This window comes from Chiloscyllium plagiosum, unplaced genomic scaffold, assembly GCF_037043375.1.
Source record: "Chiloscyllium plagiosum isolate Xiang-an unplaced genomic scaffold, Cpla_swu_hap1 HiC_scaffold_19, whole genome shotgun sequence".
NCBI classification, from domain to species: domain Eukaryota; kingdom Metazoa; phylum Chordata; class Chondrichthyes; order Orectolobiformes; family Hemiscylliidae; genus Chiloscyllium; species Chiloscyllium plagiosum.
In genome coordinates this window covers 4,959,526-4,983,717 of record NW_028270157.1, presented here as the reverse complement: position 1 = coordinate 4,983,717, position 24,192 = coordinate 4,959,526, and the positions used below count along the sequence as shown (strand labels likewise).

The 24,192-nt window shown below is 39.9% G+C and overlaps 1 protein-coding gene across 3 annotated transcripts in view; it reads right to left on the bottom strand.

Moving 5' to 3' along the window:
* Window positions 1-24,192, bottom strand: part of gnptab (N-acetylglucosamine-1-phosphate transferase subunits alpha and beta) — a 91,497-nt gene that overhangs the window by 11,790 nt on the left and 55,515 nt on the right. For 2 of the 3 annotated variants that reach the window (XM_043708746.2, XM_043708747.2), the window contains 7 exons: window positions 20,916-22,081; window positions 19,895-20,094; window positions 18,998-19,217; window positions 15,064-15,177; window positions 13,901-13,986; window positions 13,027-13,125; window positions 3,090-3,257 (listed from right to left, as the gene is read on the bottom strand). In XM_043708746.2, coding sequence (XP_043564681.1) covers window positions 3,090-3,257; window positions 13,027-13,125; window positions 13,901-13,986; window positions 15,064-15,177; window positions 18,998-19,217; window positions 19,895-20,094; window positions 20,916-22,081 — 2,053 coding nt within the window. Of the gene's footprint in view, window positions 1-3,089; window positions 3,258-3,289; window positions 4,212-13,026; window positions 13,126-13,900; window positions 13,987-15,063; window positions 15,178-18,997; window positions 19,218-19,894; window positions 20,095-20,915; window positions 22,082-24,192 lie in introns of those variants that run through there. The other variant, XM_087996993.1, reaches the window with a different exon arrangement.

Here is a 24,192-nt window from a genome sequence, read left to right as displayed (position 1 = left end):
CACAACTTAAATAATACTCTACCTTTTTGTTTTTCACACTGAAGTGTATAATTTTACATTTAACCACATCTGCCATGTGTTTGCCCACTTACTCAATATATCTAAATCACCTAGAAGCCTCTTGTATCCTCTTCAACTCTTAATCCCACTCAATTTTGTGTCTTAGCAAATTTGAAAACATTACATTTGGTTCTATCACCCAGATGAATAGCTGGGGCCCAAGCACTGATCCTTGAGGTAACCCCATTCATCACCATCTGCCACTGGGAGAAAGACCCATTTATTACCCCTCTGCTTCCTGTCGACAACCAATGCTTGATCCATGCCCTTAACCTACCTCTTTACCCGCTAACATCTTATCTGCGACCTTATCAAATGCTTTCCGAAAATCCAGTACACCACATCCAATTCTCCCCTATCTTTTCTATTAATTACGTCCTCAAAAAGACTCTATTTTTAAAACATGATTTGCTTTTCATAAACTCTTGCTGGCTTTGTCCAACACCATTAATTTTTCCAAATGTTCTGATATCATGTCTTTTATAATAGTTCTCTAGTATTTTCCCCCACTACTGATAGTAGGTTAACTTGTCTGTAACTATATTTATTCTCTCCCTTGCTTTTTAAAAAGTGAGGTTACATTTACCACCTTCCAATGTGTAGCAGTTGCCCGGAGTCTACAGAATTTAGGAAGACAATTACCAATGTATCCAATATTTCCAGGACCACTTCCCTCAGGAATCTGGGATATAAATTAATCAGCCACAGGTGATATGTCATACTTTAACCCCATTAATATCTCCCAGTGCAATTTCCTTCAATCCTACCCTCGCTCTAGACTTTTGGTTGTCTAACATTTCTGGGAAGTTATTTGTGCCCTGTTTAGTGAAGTCAGAACCAAACAGCATGTTCAATTCTTCTGCTATTGTTTTGTTCCCCATTGTAATTTTCCCAACTTTTTACTTTAGGGGACCTACATTTATCTTTGCTATATTTATAAAAGAATTGACGGTCAGTTTCTGGATTTTCTGCAATTTTACCTATACTCTATTTTCCCCTCTCTTGATCAAACTTTCTGTCCTCTTGTGAGTTATAAAATGTTTTCAAACCTCAGGCTTACTGCTTTTTCTGGCAATTTTATGCATCTCTTCTTTGAATTTGATACTAACACTAACTTATTTTGCAAGTCTTGGTTAAGCCACCTTCTTTCTTTTACTTTTGCGCCAAACAGGAATCAATATTTGTTGTAATTCATGCACATGTTGTTTAAACAATAACTGTTGCCTATCTATCGACAAATGTTTTAGAAAGATTCCCCAATCCATCTTTGCCTATTTGTGCCTCATAGTTCCCTTTACTTAGATTCAGGACCCTAGATTTGCATTGGAGTTATACCCCCCCCATCTTAATGAAGAATTTTCCTATGTTACGATCACACTTCCCCATGGGACATGCAAAACAAGACTTAATCCTTTCTCAGTGCACAGTATCCAGTCTAGAATTGCCTCTTCTCTGGGTGGTTCCTTAATGTTTAGGTCTTAAAAAAAACCATCATGTACAAACTTCAGGAAATCCTTGTTCACAATTGTTAGTTTGATTTGTCCAATGTATGTGTAAATTAAAGTTACCCATGATTACAGTTGTATCTTTATTGCACACATCTCAGATTTCCCTTATATCCCCACTACTGTTTGGAGCCTATAGATAGCTCCCAACATTTCCTGCTTCTTGCTGTTCCTTATCCAACAGAATGGGGTTGTAAAGTTCACCAGAAGCATTTTGTGGACTGGTTGATTGAGCTAGCTATCAGTAAAGAAATGGAATTATGCTTCCGAATAATTACTCTAACGTAGCTCAAGAGTCCAGGGGAATCACTGACACAGTAATAGGGTGATCAACTAGAATGGGAGTGGCTGTTGAGACAGCGGCTATATCAAAGTGGCATATGGGAAAGATTTTTAAGGTTCAATCAGCAGAAGTGAAGAACTGTAATCCTTTGTGAAGTATAATGTATAATGAACCTACTGTTCATTAATGAATTTGCTGAGAGATCTATGGGATCTGTTTTGATCATATTTGTCATTTGATATACACTTTGGGGAATCAGGCTATTGTTCACAATTGCCATGTTAATTATGTGTTAGAAATAAGTTGTACATGCATTATAGATTGTATTACTGTTCCAATATTGTTCAGTAAAGTTTATTGTTATTTGCTCAAAACTGTGGAATCTTATGGCTTTGTCATCCTCCTAAGAGCCCTGGATTTCTCAATTTATCTGCTTTAAATATCAAAGTGACTGTCCACTAACAGGATCATGACAGAAATATGGCAGTCTGCCCAGGATCATAATAAGATCAACAATATGAATTAATCCATCATACAGAGCTTAAAGACTTTGGTCAAAGTACTGATTGATTGAAAAATGGGTACATTTATTTTACTGTTTCAGTCAATCATTTGGGGCAACACACCAGTTTATTTTTCCAAAGGAAATCCCAAATGTATTAAGATTCAATATAATTTCCAAATTTAGCTCTTAGCTTTGAAAATTAACTGGGTAGTATCAAAATTCAAACAGCCACCATTTATAAGAATAAAGTTTTAAGTTAAGAATTGCAGAGAAATAAAACAGGTTAATTTTGGTGTTTTTTAAAATCACATTCCATACAATTTCTTACTAATCAGTATCTACAAAGGTGGCTTAAGGAAGAACACTTATTAGGCAATATTCACTCCCATTATAAATCCATGTATAAACCCAGATTTTATGTTACTGCAGATGGTTAAGCTGTCAGCACTCTCCACTTTTATGGAGTCTATCAGACAATAGTTTTTAGACTATGCTCATGTATCATTAAACACAGAAGCTGTTTGTGGTGGATGAGAATATTACTTGTCATTATCACTCGACTGGGAGGCCAGACTAAATATGGACTTCATCCAAGAAATAAAATTGATGCTTTTATATAAGCATGTGGAAATTTAAACAGATATTAATTTCTTATACAATAGGGAAGTACCTTCAATAAAAAGCCACTTCCTAGACATAGCACATCCTTTAAAGAAGGGCTTAAAGCTTCACTTACCATTCCCGAAGCTCGTGCATATGGAGAAATCTGTTACGGTACTCCCTTGGTAATTCAAACTGGGATGGCACAGGGAATAATGACTCATAGAAATCTCGAAGAACAGCCTTCACTGTAGCGCCATCCTTATGATTGTGGTCAATGTTGTCATTTAAACAAATAAACTTCCTTTAGGAATACAGGGAAACATATTTAGAACAATGGTGCTACTGAATTCATTATTTCAAATATATTATTAATCTATCAGAAAAATTAAATGGATGCAGTCAGTAACAAAGCAGAGATATGCGCTGACTTTTAATAAAACAGTGCTGAAAAATCTAATATTGAGAACCTTAACTCTTGAGCCTCATAACTGAGCAGAGTTGCTTAACTGAGATTTCCAGTCTTGAGTTGCAGTAATATCATCAAGACACCCAAGGAGCTAATCACATTAAAGAATTCACCCTAATGTCCAATGAATGGGAAAAAAAACACTAATAACAAATCACTTTTAAAATATTAGACAGTAAGATAAAGATTGATGTAGACACTGAGGGTTAAGATTGAAGTTGAAAATGTTATGGACAATTTTTAAAACGTTTATAAAATCTGGTGCTTAGTTACAATGGAGACAGTTAACAACAATTTTTTTTTAAGGACTGGATCAATTGTTCAGCAGCAGTTACTTAAACAATCGATTGTATAATATGAAAATTAAGGCTCTTGTAACAGAGTTTCAGCATTGTTTTCTTAAAGATCAGTGTATGCCTATGCTTCACCATTGACACTAAAATGTCAAATGGATTGCCACTAACTACATTCAATACTATGTCCTCGACTACCTAAAATCTTTAACTAGGAGCTGAATGGCAGGAAATAGAAGGTAGCTAAAACTGTGATAATGGATTGTAAAGAGAAGGTAGGGAGTTTGCAAAAGGATATCGTTAAGTGAGCAAACAAAAACATGGCAGAAAGAATATTACATGGATAATTATGAACCGGCTTATCTTGGCAGGCAGAGTAGTGAAGCTGTATCCTATTTAAATGGAGAGGGATCTGGATCCCTAGTACATCAATCATGTAAAATTAATGTATAGGTACAGCAAGTGACTTTGAAGGCAAATGGAATGTTGGTGTTCACTGCAAGGTAATAAGGAAAACAAAACATATTTCAAATAAGCAGCTAGGCAGTGGGAAGGTCACATACAATTTTACAAGTCGCAACATCTTTAAACCCATTGGACAGGGGCCATAAAACCAGCCTAAGTTTCCTACATCAAGCAGCTGTACTGAGCCAATAACAATGGCAATTTTACAAAGATCCAACAAGAAAACTAATCAGGACTAATTTGATTTTCATCACCTTCACTGAATAGTCATTTGGCTGATACCAGGTACAGAGGGATTTTCTTACGAGGAGAGGTTGAGTAGGTTGGACCTGTACTCAATGGAATTTTAAAAAATGACAGGTGACTTTATTAAAACATGAAGAATCCTAGGGGATTTGACAGAGTACATGTAGAAAGGTTGGTTTCCCCTAATGAGTGAGTCTAGGACCAGAGAGCATAATCTCAGATCGGACATTTCAGACAGAGATGCGGAGGAATTTCTTCTCTCAGAGGATAGTGAATCTGTGGAATTCTTTACTGGAGACAGCTGTCACAACTTGGTCGTTAAGTATATTCAAGGTTGAGATAAACAGATTTTTAGTCAGTAAGGGAATCAGGGGTTATAAGGAAAAAGGCTGGAAAGTGGAGTTGAGGATTGTCAGATCAGCATGATGTGACTGAATGGCAGAGCAGACTCGATGGGCTGAATGGTCTATTTCTGTTCCTACGTTTCATGATCTTAATTTGTTCTTAGGACATGACTTAAAAGAAAAATCACAGCACTAGGTACAACCACTGTTATGATCCCAGCTGTTGCTAATACTGGCAAGTTAAATTCCAGAATGAAACCTAAATTATTAGATACTAAATGATTCTCTTTAGAAGCACGGAGGTCAGATACATTCACATGACGCTACAAGACTATAAAGCATAAGGCGATTACTAGACAAAGGAGAAACCATGAATTATATTACATTGAACAAAAAGGTTGAAAAGACTTCACTTCAAATTCACATTATTCCTTTTATCCCAACAACACCATTACAAACACTCAAACCACTAGTTGCATGCCAAAAATGTTCACTCAGGCTCATATGTTGTAAGCGATTTATTTTCAGAAAATTTCTGTGCATTCATGAGATACTTTCTTCCCCCCATCTGGTATCTAGGTGGCATCCAGCATCTGCAGTCATTGTTTTTACCTCATTGATTTTAACCCTACTGCGAATCCTCTTGCAAGGATGCCTGCCTTGAAGAAGTTTTCCTCCTGTCTCCACAAGAATCTCAGGGAGTCCCTCTCCCACTGCAACTCCCAGGTCATTTCCTCTGCCCTGAAGCTCTTCAACCATGTCCTGAAACAAGCTCAGCACTGTCCCCATGACTTGTCCGGACTTGATCTACCTGCCTACCTCCTTTTCCACCTATCCACTCCACCCTCTCCTCCCTGACCTATCACCTTCATCCCCTCCCCCACTCACCCATTGTACTCTATGATACTTTCTCCCCACCCCCACCTTCCTCTAGCTTATCTCTCCACGCTTCAGGCTCACTGCCTTTATTCCTGATGAAGGGCTTTTGCCCGAAATGTCGATTTCGAAGCTCCTTGGATGCTGCCTGAACTGCTGTGCTCTTCCAGCACCACTAATCCAGAACCTGGTTTCCAGCATCTGCAGTCATTGTTTTTACCTTAGTGGTTAGCACTGCTGCCTCACAGCGCCAGGGACCTGGGTTCGATCCCAATCTTAGGTGATTGACTGCGTGGAGTTTGCAATTCTCCTTGCGTCTGCATGGGTTTCCTCCCACAATCCAAAGATGTGCAGGTCAGGTGAATTGGCCATGCTAAATTGCCCATAGTGTTAGGTGCATTAGTCAGGGATAAATATGGATCGGGTGGGTTACTCTTCAGCGCGTCGGTGTGGATTTGTTGGGCCGAAGGGCCTGTTTCCATACCATAGGGAATCTAATCTAATCTCTCCCAGCGAAAACCAAACAATTGCCAACTACATTAGCTGGCATAGTCTTGAGGCACAGGAAAGTATCACAACCTGGTACAAATGTGCATTATAACATATCTGAACAGGATAATTACAAAAAAAAACCTTGAACTTCAGAGTAAATGCACAGAGTAAGTTCCCTAAACTCCGCTTCTGGATTTCTTGCTAGAAAGCTTAACACTTCAACTTAACACTTCAGCTTCCACTCTCCAACAGACACATGCATTGACTGACCTTCTAGATTGTTCTCTGTTGGGCACTGGACCCATCACAAGACCACAGCACAGTAGTTTGTTTTCTATCTTTTTGTTCAATGTTCTGAACTATCCGCCCCCAGCTCTTCACTTCAGGATGGAGAACCACATAAAAATGCATGTAAATGGATGCAGGTTTGCTCGCTGAACTGGAAGGTTCATTTTCAGGCATTTCGTCACCATACTAGGTAACATCTTCAGTGAGCTCCAAATGAAGCACTGCTGGTTCAGCCCGCTTTCTATTTATATGCTTGAGTTTCCTAGGGTTGGTGATATCATTTCCTGTGGTGACACCATTTCCTATGGTGATGTCATTTCCTGTTCTTTTTCTCAGGGGGTGGTAAATGGGATCCAAGTCAATATGTTTGTTGACAGAGTTCCGTTTGGAATTCTATGCTTCTAGGAATTCTCGTGTGTGTCTCTGTTTGGCTTGTCCTAGGATGGATGTGTTGTCCCAGTCGAAGTGGTGTCCTTCCTCATCCGGTATGTAAGGATACTAGTGAGAGTGGGTCATGTCCTTTTGTGGATAGTTGATGTTCATGTATCCTGGTGGCTAAATTTCTGCCTGTTTGTCCAATGTAGTGTTTGTTACAGTTCTTGCAAGGTATTTTGTCAATGATGTGTAAAGGACCTATGCCTTACCATCCACTTCACCTTCAACTACAAAACCTACAGACAAACCAACGGAACATCCACGGGATCTCGAATATCAGGGTTTCTTAGCAGAGGCAGTAATGCAGAAACTTGAACAAACAGCTCTGCCAAATATCCAACTCAAATTCTGGGTCCACTACGTGGATGATACCTTCGTCATCACTAAAATGAAATAATTTAGAGGAAATCTTCAAGACTATCAATAATATCCTTACTGACATAAAATTCACTAAAGAGGGGGAAAACAACAACAAATTGCCATTCCTAGATGTCACATCGAGCAAACAGCCGATGGGGAACTTCAAATCAGCATCTACAGGAAAACGACACATACGGACCAAATACTGAACTACAGAAGCAATCTTCCCAACGCCCACAAATGAAGCTGCATTAGAACATTATTTCAACAAGCCACCACACACTGCAGCACAGAGGAACTGCACAGAGCAGAGGAAAATCACTGATACTGTATATTCAAAAAGAATGGGTACCCAATGAACACAGTCCACCAATTTCTCAGCAATAAACTCAAACAAGCAGACAAAACACATCCAGAAACCCTAGTCACTCTCCCCTACATCAAAGACATCTCTGAAATGACTGCCAGACTACTCAGACCGCTTGGCATTATGGTAGCCCATAAACTCATTAAAACAGCAGCTAATGAACTTGAAAGACCCTATACAGACAACAAGCAAAACTAATGTCATTTACAAAGTACCTTGCAAGAACTGTAACAAACACTACATTGGAGAAACAGGCAGAAATCTAGCCACCAGGATACATGAACATCAACTAGCCACAAAAAGACATGACCCACTCTCACTAGTATTTTTACATACAGATGAAGAATGACACTACTTTGACTGGGACAACACATCTATCCTAGGACAAACCAAACAGAGACACACACAAGAATTCCTAGAAGCATTCCAACCGGAACTCTTCGAGGAGAAAGTGAGGTCTGCAGACGCTGGAGATCAAAGCTGAAACTTTATTGCTGGAACAGCACAGCAGGTCAGGCAGCATCTAGGGAACAGAAGATTCGAGGTTTCGGGCACATGCCCTGAAGAAGGGCATGTGCCCGAAACGTCGAATCTTCTGTTCCCTAGATGCTGCCTGACCTGCTGTGCTGTTCCAGCAATAAAGTTTCAGCAACCGGAACTCTATCAACAAACACATTGACTTGGATCCCATTTACCACCCCCTGAGAAAAAGAACAGGAAATGACATTACCAACCAAAAGAAACTCAAACATACAAAAAGACAGTGGGCTGCACCAGCAGTACTTCATTCAGAGGCTCACTGAAGATTTTACCCAGTATGGTGACGAAACCTCTGAAAATGAACCTTCCAGCTCAGCGAGCAAACCTACATCCAGAACCTCAACCTGAGCTACAAATCTTCTCAAAACTTGCTAACACATGTAAATACATAGGCTTCCAGACTCTTCAGTAGCAAGCTCTCAAGTCTGAAAGCTAGGTTTTCTCCTCAGTGCACGAAATACAAAAATATGAAATAAATTAATGTTAAATGTCCTTAGTGCTTCTCTAAATGACGATCTGGAACATTGGATACATATCGGTAAATTCAAGGTTCAGAATAAGCAGCTCTTAAAATGTGAAATCAATAAAGCAACCATTCCCCATGGCTTTTGCTCCTAACCATGCCAGTAATACAGAGATTGAGATAAATTCAATAGCTTCATTTCTTGCATTAGATGCATTGCAGACTACTGTCAAAATTCTGAAATTGCACATAATTCTATTAAACTCCTGAAAAATTGTACACTGATTTAAGTGAATAGAAAGAAATGAGTCATTAATCATGACAAATACTGATCTTGGGAATCAGACTTTATAATTAGCTTACAACTAGTAAATGAGTCATCACACAAATTGTTTGGGCAGTTAAAAAAAACCCATTGTGCCAATTCACTGCAGTTTTAGTGGGTCCTAATGGTTGACAGTCAAACTTAGTGCAGACATTTTCACATTTGGTATCACAATGTACAAGAATGCAGGAGCTTCCACCTCAAATGTTCAAATGTTTTATCCGCTTTGAACTTAAGATTTAGTTCCTCTGGTCCCATACAGTACAACGGGCAGCAAGACTCCGACACTGGCCCCCTTCCATTACAATCATCTTCGCTCCAGGCCAAGTATTAGGCAACTCAAAGGTCCTCCTTAAAGGTACTGCCCCAGATGTGCTTTGATCAGCCCCTTCTTTTCCCATCTGATGGCATCCATTACAGTGCCACTCTGCTGCAACATATGCCCAGAAAACAAAATGAGTATTCTGCCAGACTCAGCTGTCACTCCATCAGGATATTCCACAGGTGTTCCTGGCTATTTCAGAACAAGGCTTCTTCATTGGTGATTCTGTCTCTCCACTGATGCCCAGAATCCAATGTAGGAAAAGCAGATGAAGATGTTCAACATATGTGTCACGTTAGGTATTCTCTTCCATGCCTTGCTGGCAGAGATCTTGGTTGCTACTACTATGGACCTGGTATTGCAGCTTAACATCTTCAAAGGCTTATACCACAACTCCATCTGCTGTGTCAAGACCAGCAAGGACATCACAGATTCCAACATCACTACAAGAGCACAGCAAGCTGCACATACTCTCCACTTCTTTTCCTCTGGGTTACTGATCTTTCAATGAAGGTAGTGATGCTGGGCACAGCCTTTGGCATCCCAAGCCAACATGTCCAGTTGAATGATCTTGATTTTGTAAACGACTGTGCTTTGCTGGTTGAAGTATCACATACAAATTCCGCGATGTGAGCCATCAATTTTGAGAGCAGCAGTAGCAAGGTTGGTCTACACACCAGCCGTGAGAAGGCAATAACGGCCTGTACACCAGCTGTGAGAAGGCAATAACGGCCTGTACACCAGCTGTGAGAAGGCAATAACAGCCTGTACACCAGCTGTGAGAAGGCAATAACGGCCTGTACACCAGCTGTGAGAAGGCAATAACGGCCTGTACACCAGCTGTGAGAAGGCAATAACAGCCTGTACACCAGCTGTGAGAAGGCAATAACGGCCTGTACACCAGCTGTGAGAAGGCAATAACAGCCTGTACACCAGCTGTGAGAAGGCAATAACAGCCTGTACACCAGCTGTGAGAAGGCAATAACAGCCTGTACACCAGCTGTGAGAAGGCAATAACGGCCTGTACACCAGCTGTGAGAAGGCAATAACAGCCTGTACACCAGCTGTGAGAAGGCAATAACGGCCTGTACACCAGCTGTGAGAAGGCAAGAACGGCCTGTACACCAGCTGTGAGAAGGCAAGAACGGCCTGTACACCAGCTGTGAGAAGGCAATAACGGCCTGTACACCAGCTGTGAGAAGGCAAGAACGGCCTGTACACCAGCTGTGAGAAGGCAAGAACGGCCTGTACACCAGCTGTGAGAAGGCAAGAACGGCCTGTACACCAGCTGTGAGAAGGCAAGAACGGCCTGTACACCAGCTGTGAGAAGGCAAGAACGGCCTGTACACCAGCTGTGAGAAGGCAAGAACGGCCTGTACACCAGCTGTGATGAGGCAATAACGGCCTGTACACCAGCTGTGAGAAGGCAATAACAGCCTGTACACCAGCTGTGAGAAGGCAATAACAGCCTGTACACCAGCTGTGAGAAGGCAATAACGGCCTGTACACCAGCTGTGAGAAGGCAAGAACTGCCTGTACACCAGCTGTGAGAAGGCAATAACGGCCTGTACACCAGCTGTGAGAAGGCAATAACGGCCTGTACACCGGCTGAGAGAAGGCAATAACGGCCTGTACACCAGCTGTGAGAAGGCAATAACGGCCTGTACACCGGCTGAGAGAAGGCAAGAACAGCCGGTACACCAGCTGTGAGAAGGCAATAACGGCCTGTACACCAGCTGTGAGAAGGCAAGAACTGCCTGTACACCAGCTGTGAGAAGGCAATAACGGCCTGTACACCAGCTGTGAGAAGGCAATAACGGCCTGTACACCAGCTGTGAGAAGGCAATAACGGCCTGTACACCGGCTGAGAGAAGGCAAGAACAGCCGGTACACCAGCTGTGAGAAGGCAATGACGGCCTGTACACCAGCTGTGAGAAGGCAATAACGGCCTGTACACCAGCTGTGAGAAGGCAAGAACAGCCTGTACACCAGCTGTGATGAGGCAATAACGGCCTGTACACCAGCTGTGAGAAGGCAATAACGGCCTGTACACCAGCTGTGAGAAGGCAATAACAGCCTGTACACCAGCTGTGAGAAGGCAATAACGGCCTGTACACCAGCTGTGATGAGGCAATAACGGCCTGTACACCAGCTGTGAGAAGGCAATAACAGCCTGTACACCAGCTGTGAGAAGGCAATAACGGCCTGTACACCAGCTGTGAGAAGGCAATAACGGCCCGTACACCAGCTGTGAGAAGGCAATAATGGCCCGTACACCAGCTGTGAGAAGGCAAGAACGGCCTGTACACCAGCTGTGAGAAGGCAATAACGGCCTGTACACCAGCTGTGATGAGGCAATAACGGCCTGTACACCAGCTGTGAGAAGGCAATAACGGCCTGTACACCAGCTGTGAGAAGGCAATAACGGCCTGTACACCAGCTGTGATGAGGCAATAACGGCCTGTACACCAGCTGTGAGAAGGCAATAACAGCCTGTACACCAGCTGTGAGAAGGCAATAACGGCCTGTACACCAGCTGTGAGAAGGCAATAACGGCCTGTACACCAGCTGTGAGAAGGCAATAACGGCCTGTACACCAGCCGTGAGAAGGCAATAACGGCCTGTACACCAGCTGTGAGAAGGCAATAACGGCCTGTACACCAGCTGTGAGAAGGCAATAACAGCCTGTACACCAGCTGTGAGAAGGCAAGAACTGCCTGTACACCAGCTGTGAGAAGGCAATAACGGCCTGTACACCAGCTGTGAGAAGGCAATAACGGCCTGTACACCAGCTGTTATGCAATAACGGCCTGTACACCAGCTGTTATGCAATAACAGCCTGTACACCAGCTGTGAGAAGGCAAGAACGGCCTGTACACCAGCTGTGAGAAGGCAATAACGGCCTGTACACCAGCTGTTATGCAATAACGGCCTGTACACCGGCTGTGAGAAGGCAAGAACAGCCTGTACACCAGCTGTTATGCAATAACAGCCTGTACACCAGCTGTGAGAAGGCAATAACGGCCTGTACACCAGCTGTGAGAAGGCAATAACGGCCTGTACACCAGCTGTGAGAAGGCAATAACAGCCTGTACACCAGCTGTTATGCAATAACGGCCTGTACACCAGCTGTGAGAAGGCAATAACAGCCTGTACACCAGCTGTTATGCAATAACAGCCTGTACACCAGCTGTGAGAAGGCAATAACGGCCTGTACACCAGCTGTGAGAAGGCAATAACAGCCTGTACACCAGCTGTTATGCAATAACGGCCTGTACACCAGCTGTGAGAAGGCAATAACAGCCTGTACACCAGATGTGTGAAGGCAATAATGAGAGGCAACAACAACAAAGCACCTCCCCAATCACCATCAAACAACAGAACATCAAGCATATCAACCACTTCGTACCTAGAGGACATCCCAAGGAGGCTATGTTTCTAAGGAGCCAGTAAAGGATGATCTGCCAACCAGCAGTTTGAGACAGCCTGGGTACCTAACACCATCTCCAAGAACTTCGTATAATTAAAAATAGCATAGTTTTCCAAAAACCTTTTTAGCAATTCATATTTTCTTCACAGAATTTTACAGCACAAGAGATGCAGGAGTCAGCAATTACTATCATATATATGGAGGATATAATGGTGCTGCATGATAATATCAGACTAATTCATTGTGCAACCTATGTTGAGATATTCCAAAATAAAGAATGTACACAAAGAACAATATCAGATATAACAATCCAGTCACTGAAATGATTTTTATTATAATAATACTTCCACAAACATACCTTGGGTTTCTTCTGATGTCATCCAGTTGACCAACAACATGAGAAACATTAGTACGAATCATTTTAAAGGCAATCTCCTCTTCTCCCATGATTTCAAATCTGATTATTGAAAAATTGAAAATTAATCCATGTTTTGTAAATTAAAACGTTTTTAAAAAATGACCCTTTCCATATTCATTTCCAGAATGTGAATATCAGTATGGTTGTATGGTCTGTTAGCAAAACATATCAATTTATAAAACCTACATGGTAAAAAAGGCGTGAGAACAGTCTGTTTCACCAAGCTCTCATTAATGTTCAGTGTTTCTGCCTGATGACAAGGCATAAGAGGTCAGCCAAGACAGGAGCTGACAAAAATTAACAGAAGAGGAATTCTGGTTTATGCATCTGAATCCAACCTAAACTGACGGAATAAAAACTCCTCTCTGTAAGCTACAACAATTCTAGATAGAGTTAATATTGCTGTATCGGTACAGCTTTCAGTGGGATCAAATACCACAACAAGCCTCTGTAGAAATTGACATGCTTGCAGTGAAATTATGAGCCTGGCTGATATGACAAATGGTGTAAAAGTTCACAATGTACCAGAGATAGGTGAACAGGCACATTGCAGGACATTGTTTTTCTGTTGACAGGGGTGGGGTGCCTTGCAGCAAACATAGCTGCCCCTGATCAAGAACTGCCTGATGCTGGCAGCAATATTTGAAATGGAAATACAAAGTTTTAGTTCCCCATAGAAATATCCTCCACAACAAAAGATTATGCAAAGAAACAATACTATTGGGAATCTTACAAGACAAAAAGACAGTGCACAGCTATTTGCTAACCATGTTGATGGAAAAAAAAGTAGCATTCCATTAATTACTCCACATACTTGTACTTATTTTTATCCTTGTAAGCTTTGCGAATACGGTCAGTAATGGGTTTGCAGTTCATTACAAGTCCTTTGGTCACTGGCGGCTACAATAAACAAGATTTACAAAGTTAGTCAGATGTTCCTTGGAGTATTTGCAAACTTAGTTTACCATATTAAAATTAAATACAAATCTGAACAAGATTCCCTCTCATCGATAAATTAAATTTAAATGCTCTGTAATTCTCTCCCTAAACCTCTTCACCTCTCTTTCCTTGAAGGCCCTGCTTATAACTCATGATCTCTCCTTTGGCTTGGCACGTGTTACTGTTTATGCTTTTATACATTAAAGCTGTTTAGCTGTTAGAAATAATATCCTAATAGGTGTACAATCTCAAAGGTAGAAGTTCCCAATTTAATATCTGGGACATCCATTTGAAAATTGATTTATCCAGTTAATACTTAAGAGTAATTACACAAATCACTGCCAGGGAATTAACTTCTTTTAGTCTTCCTGTGCTGAATGTTATTTACCACAGACCTGGTTAACATCAAGAAGTTACCCAGTATTTAAGATGTTAACACATTATGTGCCTTCATTTTATTTCCACCATTTCTGCAGTTAGAATTACATTTACACGTCAGAAACATAGTCTAATGGTCATCAAGTCACAACTGGATTCTTCCAAATATTCTGCTCTAGTAGAAAATGTTTGATGTAGCAACAGAAATATTTAATTTAAATAAAATGTTGGTCAAAATACAGTTATGTTATTTGATATTCAGAAGAAGTCTCAAATCATTTGCTTACTAACATTTTCAGCTAGTTCAGTTTTAACTGGGGCACTATGAAACATTTTAAAAATTGCTTTATAGTCAAAAAACCCTTGTCCATCAAGCGCACGGTTTGAGAGACTTAACCTGCTGCACTACACAGTGACAGAAATATAGTTCACAGTCCTGAGTTAACAAATGCATCGAGGAGAAATCAAATGCCCCACATGAAAAAAAGACGAAAGGACAGGTCGACCGAATTATTCTTGTTCTAACGTGTGCAATTCCTAGGCAAGGGCCACGATACAATAGTAAACCACAAAGTAAAGTACCCCTCCAATGAAAATAAAGTTTAAAGTTAGTACATTACATAAAGTAGGAAAGGTGAAGGTTATTTGCCAAGTACTTACCAGGTTTGGATCATAATATGCCTCCAGAGTGGGTGGTACTTTATCAATTTGAGTAGCATTTGTGGGAAGCATCTTGGAGCAATTGATCAGCATCTGTTCCAGACCAGTTAGGTCCTATATACAGTATATAAAAACAGTTAAACCAGAAAAAATGTGACTGATCACAAGAGAAAAGTATCCTCAATCCTGATCCAGTGATCCTAAAGGATACAAAAAAATCTCAACAAACATAATGATTGTGAGCAACATAAAAACATTAATACAACTACCATAAAATTTATACTTTTTATAGTTTGCAATGTTTTAGAAATAAGTAAACACATGAAGGAAGCATATGTCAGGTATATACAGGATAGATCGAGTGAATCCTTAGAAGAGTATAAAGGAAGTAGGAGTACACTTAAGAGGGCAATTAGGAGGGCAAAAAGGGACATGAGATAGTTTTGGCAAACAGAATTAAGGAGAATTCAAAGGGTTTTTACAAAATACATTAAGGACAAAAGGGTAACTAGGGAGAACATAGGGCCCCTCAAAGATCAGCAAGGCGGCCTTTGTGTGGAGCCACAGAAAATGGGGGAGATACTAAATAAGTATTTTGCATCAGTCTGTATTGTGGGAAAGGACATGGAAGATATAGAATGTAGGGAAATAAATGGTGACACCTTGAAAAATGTCCATATTACAGAGGAGGAATGCTGGATGTCTTGAAACAGGTAAAAGTAGATAAATCACCAGGACCTGATCAGGTGTACCCTGGAACTCTGTGGGAAGCTAGAGAAGTGATTGCTGGGCCTCTTGCTGAGATATTTGTATCATTAATAGTCATAGGTGAGGTGCCGGAAGACTGGAGTCTTTTCCCTGGGGTCGGGGAGTCCAGAATTAGAGGACATAGGTTTAGGGTGAGAGGGACAAGATATAAAAGAGACCTAAGGGGCAACTTTTTCACACATAGGGTGGTACATGTATGGAATAAGGTGTCAGTGGAAGTGGTGGAGGCTGGTACAATTGCAACATTTAAGAGGCATTTGGATGTGTATATGAATAGGAAGGATTTGGAGGGATATGGGCCGGGTCCTGGCAGGTGGGACTAGATTGGGTTGGGATATCTGGTCGGCTTGGACGGGTTGGATCGAAGGGTCTGTTTCCATATTGTACATCTCTATGACATGCTGGCATATTTCAATACAGAAATGTCAATGCTCATGCTAAAATTTAAGATACACTCTTCACAGACGCTGTCAGATATGCTGAGATTCCCTCGCAATTTCCGTTTTGGTGTATGAAATATCAATAGTTAATTGTTATCACTTTCAATTGTGATAACAATTTTCAATGGGATTTCCCACTTGAAAATGATTTTCGTAGAACCACTTCAAACTGGCTTCAAACAACTTTACAACAATACTACTTTTTGGCTGAGCAGTGCACCAAGTTATTAATTAATTTTTAAAAGAATTCTCCCCCACTAATCACAACACAACCTCTAGCCTTTTGAGTTTCAACTTCAGACCTTTGGCCAGATCATTGGTCTTCATTCTATCTCAATGTCTTTGATAACAACACATGTTAAGGCTTTCCATTATTTGCTTCCTAATACAACTCTTTTTAAAGATGCCGTCTTTCAATTTATTTTACAACATTACAAGTTCACAAGATATAGGAGCAGTATTAGGCCATTCATCCCAATGAGTCTGCTCCACTGTTTGATCATAGCTGATACACCCCTCACCCCCATTTTCCTGCCTTCAACCCATTACCAATAAAAATGTATAACTTCTCCCAGCATCCACCGCACTTTGGGGAGCAAGCAAATTCCACAGATTTTCAACCCTTTGGGAGAAGGAGTTTCTTCACAACTCTGTTTTAAATTTGCTATCCCTTATCCTAAGACTATAACCTCTCATCCTAGAATGCCCCACAAGAGGAAGCATCCACTCCACATCTATTTTATTCACACATTTTATTATCTTGAATACTTCAATTTGATCTCCTCCCATTCTTCTGAATTCCAGACAGTATACACTTTAAATCTCTCTTCATATGACAAACCCCTCACCTCTGGGATCAATCTAGTGAATCTCCTCTAAACTGCCTCCAATGCCACTTCATTGTTCCTCAAATAAGGGGACCAAAACTGTGCACAGTATCTGTACAGTCTCACCAATACCTTGTATAGTTGCAACAATATGTCCCTACCTTTATATTCTATTTCTTTAACTATAAAAGCCAACATTCCATTTGCTTTCTTTATTATCTGCCATACCTGCATGCTAGTTTTCTGTGACTCATGAACGGGAACACCTAGATCCTTCTGGACTGGAGCATTTCAAACTCTATGCCCATTTAGACAATAGGTTAGCTTCCCATTTTTTCCAACCCAAATGCATGACCTCGCACTTATGCATGTTAAACTTCATCTGCTATATTTCGGCGCACTCTCCTAACCTATCCATATCCATTTGTAAGGTTCTTATTTCCTCATTGCAATTTACCATCCCGCTGATTTTTGTGCTGTCCGCAAATTTGGCTATATAGCCTTCTACCCCATATCCAAGTTGTCAATGTAGATTATAAATAACAGGGTCCAAAGACTGAACCCTGTGGCACGCCACTAATTATATCTTGCCACCTAGGAAAAAAACCCAATTATCCCAACTGTCTATCTTTTGTCCATCAGTCAAACATCTACCCAGACTAATAAATTACCCCAATCCCATATAGTCCATCCTTGTGGATTAACCTTTTGTGCAGCACCTTGTCAAACCTTATTATGTTCCCTATTGATGGCAAAGACACAGATTTGGTTGCAATATAGTATCGACCCTTATTGATTTTAGAGTTATAGAGATATACAGCATAGAAAAAGGCTCTTTTTTCTTTATTTATTCACGGGATGAAGGTGTCACCGACTAAGCAGCATTTATGGCCCATCCCTAATTACCCAGATGGCAGTAAGAGTCAGCCACATTGCTGTTGCCTGGAGTCATATGTAGGCCAGACCAGGTAAGGGCCTTAGTGAACTAGAAGGGTTCTTCTGACAATCAATTCATGGTCACCATTAGAGTCTTAATTCCAGATATTTACTGAATTCAAATTCCACCATCTGCAGTGGCGGGATTTGAACCTGGGTCCCCAGAATGTTATCTGGGTCTCTGAATTAGCAGTACAGCAATAATACCACAATGCCATCGCCTCCCCAAGGCTTTTATTCTATGTTTTTATTGAAGTACAAGCATGCAAAGCTTGCTCACTATTTTCAATCTTCTGCTGTAAAATGTAAGATGGGAGTGTGCAGCAGGACCTGGGTGTCCTTGTGCACCAGTCGCTGAAGTCGAGCATACAGGTGCAGCAGGCGGTAAAGGCGGCAAATAATATGTTGGCCTTCATTGCGAGAGGTTTCGAATACAGGAGCAGGGATGTGTTGTTCCAGTTGTACAGGGCTTTGGCTCTAGAATACTGGGTGCAGTTTTGGTCTTCTTTTCTCATGAAGGATGCTCTTGCTTTCAAGGGAGTGCAGCGAAGGTTTACCAGGCTGGTTCCGGGGATGGCAAGGCTGACTAGTTCAGGATTGTTTTCACTGGAGTTCAGACAAATGAGGGGGATCTCAGATATACAAAATTCTAACAGGATGAGATAGGATAGATGCAGGGAGGATGTTCCCGATGGTGGGTGTGTCTAGAACTAGAAGTCACAGTCTGAGGATTCGGGGTAGAACATTTAGGACACAGATGAGGAGACATTTCTTCACAGGAAGTAGAGGTGGCTAGATATAGCACTTGGGGTGAATGGGATCAAAGGTTATGGAGAGAATGCAGGATTATATTACTGAGTTGAACGATCTGTCATGATCATGATGAATGGCATAGCAGGCTTGATGGGCCTCCTCCTCCTCCTACCTTCTATGTTTCTATGTGAATTGGTACAAAAGGTTTACCTGCAAGCTCAGTGGGAGCTCATGAATCCTAGTTGCTAGCGTTCGGATTTCTCGATCAGAAAGGATTCCCGATCGATCAGTGTCGACTTCATCAAAAACATCAGAAAGGTTTAACGGCTGCAGTGCACTCATTACATAATAAAAATATGAAAATGCAAACTGCATGTCTTCAGAATGACGCACTTTATGGTTAGAAGTCTTGTCAAATGCTTCTGGAAACCTACCAAGTAATAAAGCCATTTTAAGAAATGAACATAAATATCAGAAAACAAAAGAAAATGTCAGAAATACTCAGCAAGTCTACATCACTTGTGGACTTAGTTAAGATTCCAGATTATGACCTTTCTTTAGAATGAACAAATATTAAACTCCAAATTAAGTCTAATCTTTGACACAGACCTGGAATTGAATTGGCGATTTTCTTGGGTCTGTTGGACTCAGTTATAGCTTCTACATTATAACAGTGACAGCACTTCAAACATACTTCAATTGGTTATAAAACACTTTGAAACATTTGATGGTTATAAAAAGTGCCACAGAAATAGAAGTCTTTTCTTTCATCTGAATTCTAAGCTAATATTTTTAATATTTCAAACATAAGAACATATTTTCATGGAAATATAAGCCATGATGTAAATTGAAAAAAACTTTTGTTGGCTTTCATTCATTAGTTCAGATGTTTGACACTAAGTGTTGCATTGATTAGCATTCTAAAACCATACATTCTAGTATGTTTTCACCAACATCATTTGCTATATTTTGAACATGTTTTTATCACATCTCTAATTAAAGTCAAGACATGCTGTAAATGAAAATTAGGGATCTATTAAAAATAGTTATTTTCTGTGGTTTCTATATTAACACTGTTTGAAAGCTAGAAAATTATCAGTATCTCACATAGCCTGAAGATCATCCATGATAATCCGGTCAATCATATGAGGCATATGGGCAGGAACTTTTCTAGAAGCAAATCCAAACTTAGTATTAAGAAGTTTATTTACATAGCGCAGTGAATCTGCAAATGTGTCTCTAAGTTTTCTTCCCACGTGCTTACTGTCAGTGTGGTATGCAAGTGCTTTTTCCAGTTTTGCATCCTCCTGAAGTAAAACAAAATGACTCGTGTAAGGTACGAAGGCTAAAAGTTTAGATGCTCATTTTCAAGTGAAACTGATTTCTAGATATAAAATATGCCTTATTCAAAGGAAATATTCATCAAAAGATTGCATTATTTAGTACAAAAGTCATTTATCAACAGCATAGCCTTAGAGTTCAGTCCAACATGAAGCAAAATCAATGAAAATATATGCAACCGATATTCTGATTAAATCTGAATTACACCAACGGATCAAAACGGGGGAGAAGTTGAATGAGGGGCTAGAGAATTTACCATTCTATATTTCTACTCAGGAATGTCGGAGTATATATAACATACACAGTCAAGCTCTCTACACACTGCTTCAACAGTGGGACTTCTTTGCTTCAACCTTGCAAAAGCCCTCCATATGACAGCATTTATGTAGGGCCTCCATCATAGAAATACATCCCAGGGTCAGAGAAGTATTATCAAAATTAAATGATGCATAAAGCAAATGAAAATTTTAAGAAAAATTATGAAAGGTATGTTCAAATGGTATGGTATAGGTCTGGCAGATTGCAAATAATATGCTCCTATTGGCACAAATGAGACCTTGTGCGATACAAAATATTAAAATGAATTCCCTTTAAACTGGCTCTCTTGTTTAAATATATGCAGTATTAACAATATTTTGCTGTGATAAACTAAAGCATACTTGATACCAGTTGAACAAGTCTTCACCATAAAATATTACAAATGCTTCAATTACTTCAATACAAACCCCACTCATTTCACAACTTTATACTATGCAAATGGGGGAATACATTTTTATGTATGACTTACTTCTACTAGATCCTGGAAATATCCTTGCTTTTCCCAAGGTAAAAAGCCAACATCACTCCCAGTGTAATACTGCAGCTTTCTATTGACATTTCCTGGGCTGCTTTTTATTTCTGTATTTGCAGTGTCAGGATTAGCTTCTCTTAGGAATCTTTGCTCTTGGGGCTTGAAGTTCTTTTCTATTGCCCTCACATTCTGATCTTGTTTTAACTTGCTGCTATCATTTGGTATAAGGATATTAAGTATTTTCTGTGATGTCATAGGTCTGACGTCAGATTTTTGGAGTTCTGGTGCATTTTTAGAAGGGCTTTTTAATAGATTGTTTATTTTCATTGAAAGCAAGGAATTTAGAGTCACTTGATCACTGGCTTGTTCATTTCTTCCAACCCGCCCATTCTCAATTTGTTTTTCTGTTAGGTGATTCTTAGCATCATCATCTTCAATATGTCCTTCACCAGCAACTTCTCTTTCCAACAAGCCTACATTCTTTTCCAAAGCAATATGTTTTGGATGTTGGACAATATATTTATTACCATTTTGTTGTGAAAAATGTGCAAGCTTTCTGAATGGTTCCAAAATCAACACCTTTGTTCGATTGTACCCTTTAAGTGTGATATCACCAGTTTCTAGTTTTGTATCCAATTCTTTTAATTCTTTCTGAACATCAACAGGCAGTAGAGATGTGTTAATAAACTGAAGATCCATTAGAAGACTGATATTCAACTCATCTAAAGTCCTTTCGCGGATTTTGGGAAATTGTAGCTCTTCAGCAATATCTTTGAATTGAATTTCCATTTCTAGCGGTGCTTCAGTGTAATTTATAGTCTTTTCTTGCTTCTTCGAATTGACAGTTTGGTTTGATTTCTGATCTTCTCTGGTATCAGCTTCTACAGTGAAGTGCATTTTAAACTCCTTGTCATTTTTATCCAGCAAAGTCAAATTGAAATGGATTGTAGTTGCATTCATTCCTCCGTGCATGATCAAGTGAATAGTCTTCCATTTGTTAGCCACAGAAGCATGGCGAACTACAACATTATCAGTAAACGAAGCCTCTGTAATTTTGTTTGCCAAGGCCCCAAAACGGAAATAAGGCAAGGCCTCACCTTTCGGAAGCACGTAATGAGTCTGATTAAGGTGGAGATTTACATCATACATCTGGTCAAAGTGTTCTGTGGATGAAGTAGGTGCAACAAAATTAATAACAAAGATATTAAAATAAAATAACCATATAAAAGTAGTGGTTGAGAACCAAGTTCACAATTCAGGATCAATTCCATTTTGGCGGACCATCAAAATTTTGTTTCTTCACCCATTTCAAATCAAATGCACGTTTTGAGACAAATGGAAAACATCTTCACAAAAAACTTAGAATTCGAAGAAAAATAAAACTGCTAGGAACAAATTCAATTTGATATCTAATAAGTTCTTACAACTGTTTTCAAACATCAACGTTAAAAGTTGACATGAATAACTTTTATTTAGTTTCTTCATAAATGACTGGAGTCCAGAAATCTCAAGTATTATTCCCTCTGAGCTGCATGGCACGTAGGAAACTAGGCCATAATTTGCAATGCAGGAAACAGGTTGGGCACAAACAATATTTTAAGATGCACAGCAACCATAAAGGGACTGCATAGTGCAACAAACAGACTGCGCACTAAGTAAACTCAGAGGGAACATGGCTAACTTTACGACTGAAGCCTTTATTTCTTTCAAACTCATGGTGTCTCTGCAGAGCTGTCTCGTCATATCTATGCACGAATGTGGGTGCTTGAGATTAAGGGGTTTGCTTCTGCATAGCAGCTTAGTTGATAACCAGTTTTGCCACTTGCCCAAAGAATACACTCATTTATCCAAATCATGACTCCAATTCATTTATTAAAACAAAGTTATTTTTGAAGGAATCTGGTGAAAGCCTCCTTAGTTCCAGATGACAGTAATAAAGCGAAACAAATTGACCATTTTGGTGATTAAATAAAACATTTACACTTCTAGTACAGTTCATGATGCAATAAATGCATTTCTATCAGAGTCATAAATATCAGAATCTTGCTTTTATCATACTTGCTACAGTAATATTAATTATTTACAAACTGCAACATCTTCAATAAATGTTTATTCAATAGTGGCAACAGATACTCAAAACCTACGAGCAAACAGGGCTAAGACCCAATCCATATAGTAATTATCAAATATTAGCAAGCAAGAAAAAATATTTGAGCCATTAAGAGGAGATATTTTTGAAAACTTCTCATTTGTTTATAACTAGAAACTGTTGTAAAACAAAATTTACACAAAGGTTGTCAATGTGCTTAAGTAAAAATCTTCTAGGAGAAAGATGCAGATGCTGGAGATCAGAGCTGAAAATGTATTGCTGGAAAAGCGCAGCAGGTCAGGCAGCATCCAAGGAGCAGGAGAATCGACGTTTCGGGCAGGGCTCATTCCAAAACGTAAATGCTCCTTGGATGCTGCCTGACCTGCTGTGCTTTTCCAGCAACACATTTTCAGCATTGTACTTAAAGGACAGGAAATAGTCATTCAATCTAACAAGTCAGTTCTATGCCACCTTTCCCCTTCTTCAACAGACATAATAAGCATATCTTTCTGTGCATTTGTTCCTCATCTGTTTATCTTGCTTCTCCTAACAACTGCATGCATTATTATTTTTACCCAGAGATTAGTGAGAATCTGGAACTACCACATAGACTGGGTGAAGAGGTTTCTCCTAAATTCCCTTTAGGGTTTATTTATTCATGACTATCTTCCATTTGTAGCATCTAGTTCTGGTATCCCATGCAAGTGGAAACATTTCCACTGTGCTGACCCAAACAAAATTTTCACAATGCCAAAAACCTCTATTAGGCAATTCATCAGTCTTCATTCTTCCAAACAAAAAGTGAACCGCCAGCATGGTCAATCTTTCTTGATATGTATAACCTTTAAGCTCTCGCATCATTCTAAAATCTCATCATGATTCTAACATTTTGAGACATGTGTAGATCAAAACTGTTCACAGCACTTCCAGGTCTGGTCTGATCAAGGATCTACACAAGTTTGTTCACCTCCCCACATTTTCAGTTTTACACCTCCAGAAATAAACCCCAGTACTTCTAGAAAGTAATGCACATTACTAAGATCATAATGATCCATTTCTCCAACTTACTTCAAAACGTCCCAAGCAAATGTACCCTCCCTCCTCTTCTCACCAAAAATGCATCACGTCATAAATATCTACATTGAAATTTATTTGCCAAATAGAGTGCATACACATTCAGCAGGT